The 8,669-nt window shown below is 35.3% G+C and overlaps 1 protein-coding gene across 4 annotated transcripts; it reads right to left on the bottom strand.

Annotated features, from left to right (window-relative positions):
* Positions 1-350: 350 nt before the first annotated feature.
* On the bottom strand, positions 351-6,285 carry LOC18445065 (Peptide chain release factor 2). Of its 4 annotated transcripts, none has more exons than XR_016049836.1 (7): positions 5,547-6,282; positions 4,349-4,561; positions 2,450-3,452; positions 2,212-2,349; positions 1,349-1,653; positions 1,042-1,195; positions 351-900 (listed from the first exon to the last, which is right to left on the bottom strand). XR_016049836.1 is itself a non-coding variant. In XM_011629058.3 (7 exons), the coding sequence occupies exons 1-7, from the start codon at positions 6,054-6,056 to the stop codon at positions 766-768; spliced, it is 1,557 nt and encodes a 518-aa protein (XP_011627360.1). In that variant the 5' UTR covers positions 6,057-6,285; the 3' UTR covers positions 351-765. The 4 variants fall into 4 exon arrangements, 3 of the variants coding, with proteins under 3 accessions (XP_011627360.1, XP_088715146.1, XP_088715147.1); XM_011629058.3 differs by having other exon boundaries at positions 3,351-3,452; positions 5,547-6,285; XM_088859020.1 differs by lacking the exon at positions 5,547-6,282 and having other exon boundaries at positions 3,351-3,452; positions 4,327-4,463.
* Between the last annotated feature and the right edge of the window lie 2,384 nt (positions 6,286-8,669).

Genomic DNA, 8,669 nt, shown 5'->3' with positions numbered 1-8,669 from the left:
AAGAAAACGATGAACAGCTCTCATAGATGCCATCATAGGAAGGGACCTTCCCTTTGGTGTTTTCGATATGGAAATGAAGCAATTCAGAGAATTTTGGTGGTCTGCAACTTAACAATTTGATAGGTCCTTAGCCAATGATGAATCTCTCCGTCTCTTACTAGGATCAATGAAAAGAAAGATGCTTGGTGATCAATCTATGCTATCCACATCATCCCAAAACCAGTACCAGCTTCACAAGCTCCCAAAAACTAGTAAAAACAAGATGTTTTTCTTTGAGAGAGAGAGAGCGGCAGGCTATAACAAAACCCGATTGTTAGAGGCAAAACCAACTAATAATCCTAAAAACACCATTAGAAAAAAAAAAGTATTTGCCATATACTAATGGTTCATGGTATAGATAAACAATTTGAAACAGCACGGATTATCACACAAGTATAACCATCCAAGTAGCACCAAGCCATTCACATGAACCATGTCAGCTACATGCAACCCTGTATTGCAAGCTTTGTATTTTAGTAAGCTTAATAACCTTAAGACTAAATAAAAAAAGAGAAAAATAATAAAATTATCAAAAAAAAAAACGAAGCTTATATGAGCTGCTGACATGTATCTCAGCTTCTGTTTGGCCAATAGAACTGCTCAGGTGGACATGGAATCATCGAAACAGTACCATGTTTGGCCAAGAGGTGAAGGCCGATAATTTTGATATTCCTTTTGTGTGTTTTAATGGCACCAAAGAAATGGGTGGTTGTTCCAAACCAATGCTCATAGGTTTTCACCATCCTTGTCAATTGAGTCAGACAGGAAACTCAAGATGAAACCATCAATATCCCCTTGGAGGACTGAATCAGGGTCCGAGACCTCGTAGTTTGTCCTTAGATCCTTAACCATGCGATAAGGCTGTTAAACCGGAAAAATGGTCAAATAAGTGTATTCATCATCAGAACAGAGAGGATAAACATGCAAATGAAAACAGGAAAATCTGTGTGCATGAACGCGTGTGTCAGCGAGAGAGAGAGAGAGAGAGAGAGAGAGAGTCACATGGAGGACATAAGTGCGTATCTGGTTGCCCCAGCTGATCTCGGTTAAGGACTGTGTGTGCTTAGCATTCATCTGGGCTTGACGAGCCATCTCAAGCTGATCCAATCGTGACTGGAGCACCGACATAGCCATCGCCTTGTTCTGATGTTGTGATCTGAAGTTCACAAAATTTTGTTACCAATAAGAGAAACCAAGGTATCTCACATATTTCCATTTCATAATTCTAAGCATTGAAGCTGATACCGAAGGCCTAAATCACCGATATGCCACTACATAGAACAATTCCAATATGACAGCCTATGCATACCTTTCATTTTGACAAGTGGCAGTTACCCCAGTTGGAATGTGCACTATTCTCACAGCACTCTCTGTTGTATTAACGTGTTGGCCTCCAGCTCCCCCTGCTCGAAACCTTTCTATTCTAAGATCAGATTCATTAATTTGAAAACGAGAAGGGGAATCACCCAACATGGGTATTACAGCTACAGCAGCAAAAGAAGTGTGTCGACGCTTTGCACTATCAAAAGGAGATATCCGGACCAGTCTATGGACTCCAACTTCTGCTTTGGCATACCCGAACGCATACTCACCATCCACTTTGATTGTTGCTCTCTTCAAGCCAGAAAAACAAATCCGCAAGAATAAGTTTAGGTAAATTTATCAAATTACCCGTAAGAGATGAAAAATTTAACACTTAAACCTATGTCCTTTATTTCTTTTCAAAATACCCATGGAAAAACATGTGGTCTTGTGTTTGAATAGTTGCAAATAGGCAAAATGTTAAATATTTAAATACTCAAATCTCTAATGGCTGTTTTGATAAATTGCCCATAAGTTTATTGGCAATCTAAAAATCGGAAGAGCTTTAAGACTAATGCAAGTATCAATCAATTTTAAGCAATTTGAACAACCAAGTTGTGTATTGAAATTATGTATATAAGCATTCAAGATGCAAATTACTTTCGGAGATGTTAGACTAACAGCATTGCATTTTAACTTTCAGTAGCAGCCAAATGATAAAAGCGTAAAATGGCAAATAGTATTCCTTTCAGGCATGCCTGGATTTAAGTTTGGATTAAATAGATTAGCAAATTACTATGAAGGATACTTATGAACATGAATTGTTGTATTCTGAAGCAATAGTGGATTGCAAGAGGTACAAAAATGAACCTTAATTCCAGCAATCTCTCCAGGCATTTCATCAATTACAGTCACCCTAAATCCACGATGTTGTGCCCACATTTTGTACATATTCATTACCATGGCTGCCCAATCCATGCTCTCTGTTCCCCCTGCTCCAGCTTGAACCTGCAACAGTTGTTCAGACCTAGTCATATTTCAATCGTAGTAAAGAGGGAAAAAAAGCTGAGAGAGAAGAAGAAGAAGAAGAAGAAAGGGAGGACATTACAACTCTTTTCCTTTGATAAATTTAGTATTTCTAAGTTTGACTGAACCAGCTCATCCATATACAGTTTCTCCTGATGATTAGTTTTTGTTCTGAAAACAAGGCAAAATAAATACTGTTGCTGCCACAAAGCAAAATCTTCCCATTCAGAGTAAATATAATGCTCCAAATATGAGGTTATGTTTTATAGCATTCATATCCTATGTAAGAACTAGAAAGTGCTGGAATCACAAATGAAAAGTTCTAGGAACTAGTAATCTATCCAGCAAACCAGTGATGCAAACCAACAACGCAAAAGAAGTAAATGAACAACAAGGAACTATAATCTCTGTTTCTTTTAACATCCCCCAACTGCATGTTCATCTGCAATTATTGGCAGTAGATTAAAGAGCAATCGACAGAAGATGAGGGATTTCAAAAAATATTGCCAAGTTGGCTTCAAAGTTTCAATGAAAACAATATTCTTTACAAAGCTCTGAGTATTTAATTCAAATATTTAAATTTTGTTTATCATCAATATTTAATTTTCTTATGCACTGATGTTAAATATTTTTAACTACTTTATTCACACTTATCATCATACTGAATTATAACCATTTAGTATAATAATATTAAAGGTATCGACCCACATAATGAGGAAGAGGCATTTTACTTGACATGTCCTTTACTATAAAGCAACAGGAAGCAATAAATAATGAGCACAACAAAAAGCATAAGCATCAGAGGAATATTTGGTACTTGCAATTATCATAATACGAATATACGAATGAACAAAACAACATGCCAAGGAAAACAAAAATAGTTTTGATAACTTCAGAGTTCTCTGTTTACAATATCAATTTGGATAATAGATAACATTGTTAAAGAGGCTAACAGAAAAGATGCCCATAATATAATCGATGACCTCTATGAAACAAGAGCAAGAATCATGCTCCCCCGAAAGCAATGCTTCAAGCTCTTTCTCCTTGGCAACCCTTCTCATTTTCAGTAGCGCTTTCATAGATTCCTTCAAACAAGCAAAGAGAAAATTAAGTTGCAAACCACTAAACCAAACTGTAGTACGTAGTATATACCGCCTAACAAAAATCCATCCATTAAGCTACAATATTGAACCAATGTAACATCATGCAAAATTCGAATAAGATAGGCTAGCATCGAAGATGTTCATTCACTCACTAACCAGTAGATCGGTCAAAGAAAATCAAGCATTAATTCATTGGCAAATTTCACACTAGCTCATACTCATATTTCTCACATTCCTGTGACATAACAGTAGAATTCTGTTGATTAGAAAAAGCCATAGTTCACATGCATATATGTGAAGAATGGATCAAATGGCTAATCCATAACAGAGGTTAGAGAAACAAATATTTTGGAAAATGACCAATACAATATGCATATTATCACATGCATCTTTATCATATGCATATTGCGTGGTGGTTTAGTTGCTAAATAAATACTCGAGTGTTGTCATAGATATACTGAACAGGTCATCACTCTAGCATGGGCATACAAGGATAAATGAGCAAGGATGAATCCTAACGAAAAATTATTTTCTAATAAAGTAGCTATCAATCTCTACATGCTCTATTTAACATGATACAGAGGACTAGAAGTTATGATGTCCAATATCCATGCTAGGGAATGCAAAGGCAGAAGATATGTACTTGTATCTATCGCAAGAGCACTGGTGAAAGCAACATGTTGCCTTTGGAGCAATAGTTAAGAACTTAGCCACTACACATGTCAATCTATTATTTCACTACATTCTCAAGAGAGAAGCATGAAACCAACGAGATGCTGCAAATAAATGTTGTTTATAACTTCATTCACTATCCATCAAAATCCAACACATGGAATTCCAATAAAAAGAGATTTACATGCGCAGAAGTGAATGCCCACCGATTCCAATTCACTATCACCCTCTTCACGTGCAAGCTTTAGCATCTCAATATGTTCAAGAAGCTCTCTCTCAAAACCATTGACCTCTTTGATTTTACTCATAATAGATCCATGCTCACGACTAAGTTTCCCAGCACAAATTGGATCATCCCAAAGATCTGGCTTATTCAACTCCAAAGATAGGTGATCAAGCTTGAGCATCAATGTTGTCCACTGTTAACAAGAAAATGTGACAATACCCATATCTTATTGAGCAGAAAATCAGAAAAAAAGTCTAAATACCCATGTTTTGTTGAGCAAAAAACCAGAAAGAAAATGTCACAATACACAATTTACAATTTATTTGAGCAGAAAACCTGAAAGGAAGTGTCACAATATCCATATTTTTATGAGCGTAAATAGAGAAATAACATTAAGATAATCAAGAAATATTTCTTCCACATAACAATAAGAATAGTTGGGGGACTACTTGTAGAGGATTCCAGTAAATGGGAGGTTTTAAATCTGTACACAATGAAGCAAATGACGGGTTCAAAATAAACTGGTCTAGATTGTTGAAGCCACCAAGAAACCTGTGGCCCTGAGAAATCATAGATAATAGGACTCAAACTAAAAAAGAAGGAAATGACAGAATTCATAAAAAGAAAAGACAAAAAAAACCATCATCATCATCAGCAGAGCCTTTTCTCAACCATTTGGGATCTGCTATAAAAAAAAAAAAAAACCTGCGGCCCTGAAAGAAATCTTAGATAATATGACTCCAAGTACAAAAGAAGGCTTTTCCCAACTATTTGGCGTCAGCTATAAAAAAAGAAAAAGAAAAAAAAAAAACCACCATCATCAACATCAGCTGAGGCTTTTCCCAACTATTTGGGGTTCTGCTATATATATACATATAAAAAACCATTGAACAAAATTTGAAGAAACATCACCATGCATTCACTGAACTTCAATCGATTGTTCTACATGAGATGATAAAAAAAGCACACAACTTTCCGGGAAAGGCACAAAATAATCAACATATTATAATGATCAAGATCAAAAAGGAAAAAAACAACAGAAAGCTAAGTATTTTTTTTTATGGAAAATCAATTAACCAGTTAAGAGAGAGAGAGAGAGAGAGAGAGAGAGAGAGAGAGAGAGAGAGAGAGAGAGAGAGAGAGAGAGAGAGAGAGAGAGAGAGAGAGATGCAGCTGACCTGTAAACGCTTCTTAACAAGCTGTATCGACTGCGCAATGGAGGCGGCATGGCTCGTCCAGACACCTTCAGTCTCGTCGAGTATCGGCCAACACCGAGCAACAATTTTGTCAACTGAAAGCTCATCTGATGTCTTCTCTTTAATACCCAACTGAGAACTGTACCCATGTCGCCACAATAAGCCAGAGCAATGAACACCATTTTCTTCGTGTTTTCCTCCCCTTGAAAACCCAGAAATTCTATGAGCACCCAATAAAACTGAATTGATTTCAGGAGTTCTTAGATGAGAGAAGCCATAGATTGGGACCCATCCTTTCAATTTGATGTTGGAAGAGGAATTGTTGGAGTTGGGGTGGCTGGAGAGAGAGGAGGATGAATGAGAGAGAGAATGAAATATACATAGAAACAAAGAATTGGGGTGATCTTTTTTTAGAGAGGGAAAATGGAGAGGGAGAGATTGAGAGACAAACAAAAGTTTGGGGTTTGTTTTCTTCAACAGAAGAAAACCCATTTGATTTTGAAGAGGAAGTAAAAAGCACTCGGATGCTCTCCGTTTTATGCCTGCAAATAATGGGAAATCAGAAATTGATCCCAAATGAAGGGTACGTTTGTTTAGTGGGGAAATTTTGCGAGAAAGTTCTTTCTCGCAAAAATGCTGTCATTTTTGTTTCCTGCTAAATCAGGAATTTTAGTACATGGGAAAATGTTTTTTCATTGTTTATTGTCAATTCGTGCAGCTTATAAGAAAAGTAGTTTTATGCGGTGTTATACTCGTTTGGTCAGATCTATGCCGGATTGGATGGGCTATTTAGATCAGGCCTAAATTAAAAGTCAGTAGTTCCTCTAAAAAATATTAAAAATAAATTAAATTAAATTAAATTTTAAATAGAGTTCAAGGGTTGGGTTTAGGGAAGACAAACAATTAATAACCTTAATAATAATAATAATAAATAATAAATATATATATAAAAAGAAAATTTTAAGGAAAATTGAGCTGGAACCCATATTATCCTGGAATTCATTGGTCTTGATTAATACCCATCCAAAATGGTGATCTAGAATAGAAATCACTGGGTTTTAAAATAGGGAAGTATAGAATGAGATCATTTACCTTTAGTACAAGGTGGTCTCATTAATCTTGACCATTGGATATAAAGTTGGGTGGCTGCAATTATTCCATTGACTAAGCTCAAACTTCAAAAGAAATTTTTTCGAATTTTGTGATACATCAAAGCTATCAAATTTTACATAAGATGGTTGAAAGTAATTATGACCATCTTGTATCAAAGGTAAATGGTCTCATTGTATACAATTCTTATAAAATATAGGTTTCATCCATGGACAAACTTTCCACGAGTCTTAAAAGCATATGCCCTAAAAAAAAGGATTATATACAATGGGACTATTTATTTTTGGTATGGAGAAATCACAATTAGTTACAACCATTCCATATAAAATTTGATAGCATATGCCCTAAAAAAAACGATTATATACAATGGGATTATTTATTTTGGCATAGAAAAGTCACAATTTTACAACTATTCCATATGAAATTTGATAGCGTGGGTGTGTCACAAAGTTTGAGAAGGTTTTTATGAACTTTGAGCTTGGTCAATGAGATAAATGCAACCACCCATTTCACATCCGGTAATCAAGATTAATTGTGACCACCTTATATCAAAGATAAATGGTACAGTCTCATTATATAAACTCACCTAAAAGGGTGAAATGGTGGGAATTTCCCAAGCCATAGCTATATGAAATGGTGGGAATTTCCCAAGCCAAGCCAATATAGCTAAGATGAATTCAATCATGAAACATGATATCGGGATACATGTGTTAGTATCTCACACAAATGAGAATGTGAACAACTTGAAATTAGAGCATAGGCTCTAAACAATCAAATTAGAGCCTACCTTTAAATAGCATCAAGAAATGTGGTTTCAATATTGGAAATCTTTGTGATAGCCTTAAAATATATTTTTATATTTATTCATAAAGTTTAAAGCTTAAAAAATAATGTAGATTGACAGATCTATGAACACTTGAAAATATTGAAAATTGATGCTCAAAAAATGTATTACAAAATACATTATTTTCAAAACTTGAAATCCATTTTTTTCTCATATCAAGGTATTTTGATGTGGAGATGATCAATTTGAAGATGTTTGGGTATCAAAAACAACCTCTTCTAGTGAAAATTTTGAGGTAGACTCAAATTTGATTGTTTAGAGCCTCGGTTCTATATAAATTTTTTCCATATTAAAATGAATGTTTGAGATACTTGATAGTTGAAACATTTGTACTCTATTTAAAGATGGGGGATATATCTTAGGTGATATTAAGCAGTTTATAATGATACTTAAAGAAGAAAGATTAAACAAAACAAATTGCTATAACATCCAACACAAATGTCGTATTTTTTATGTAAGAAGTCATGCCAAAAATCACCGACAAGCATGTCATGTTACATTGTTCCTTTCTTCCCCATATTCTAACATTGTAAAATATTTTTTGAGTTTGGCTTTCAAGAGAGAGAGAGAGAGGGGGAGGGAGAAGAAGGGGTTTTGGATATCAATGCGTATAATTTGTAATCCTCTGTCGCACCTAGAGCTAGCTGTAGATCTACAATGTAATCAATATTTGCATACTGATACTGATATGCAATTACCATGGCTGAGCTTTTCTCAACTTGGATCTTCTTTCTTGCTAATGAAACAAGCGAAATTCTCAATATCTAGAATTATATTCTTTATTTTTTCTCTAAAGAATATATCCAACATTATGTTCTTGTGTATTGAAACAAATGAAATGCCCAATATTTAGCATTGTTGTCCTATCATGTTGTTGGTATTATGATTATAAACTCTAAGCCAATTTGTAATCGCCTACGTTGGTTTGGAACCTCGGGGTCCTTGGTTTTGGATGGTAAAAATCGCCCGGCTTGTTCAAAACTGAGTAGCTCGCTGGTGAAATACCAAATTCATTGTAGGAGCTTGAGCAAGTCCCGAGTCCTGAACGGTTTTTTCATGAACTTGCAACTCCCGAGTCCTCAATGATTCTTCGTGTTTCATGATAATTTCAAGGCAGCCCAGTTTGCCATTGTTTCTGCGATTTTTCTCAT

The sequence above is a fragment of the Amborella trichopoda genome, chromosome 2 (genome assembly GCF_054954075.1).
Source record: "Amborella trichopoda isolate Santa Cruz 75 chromosome 2, AtrichopodaSantaCruz75HAP2 v2.0, whole genome shotgun sequence".
NCBI classification, from domain to species: domain Eukaryota; kingdom Viridiplantae; phylum Streptophyta; class Magnoliopsida; order Amborellales; family Amborellaceae; genus Amborella; species Amborella trichopoda.
This window is presented reverse-complemented; position numbering and strand designations above follow the sequence as displayed.

What these genes read in the sequence shown, in the direction of transcription:
- LOC18445065 (XM_011629058.3), bottom strand. Translation starts at nt 6,056, where the DNA reads ATGGGTTTTCTTCTGTTGAAGAAAACAAACCCCAAACTTTTGTTTGTC. An exon ending in GTGATAGTGAATTGGAATCG is followed by an intron (nt 3,453 to 4,348) that starts GTGGGCATTCAC and finishes GCTTGTTTGAAG; the next exon opens with GAATCTATGAAAGCGCTACT. An exon ending in GAGAGATTGCTGGAATTAAG is followed by an intron (nt 1,654 to 2,211) that starts GTTCATTTTTGT and finishes TCTGGCTTGAAG; the next exon opens with AGAGCAACAATCAAAGTGGA.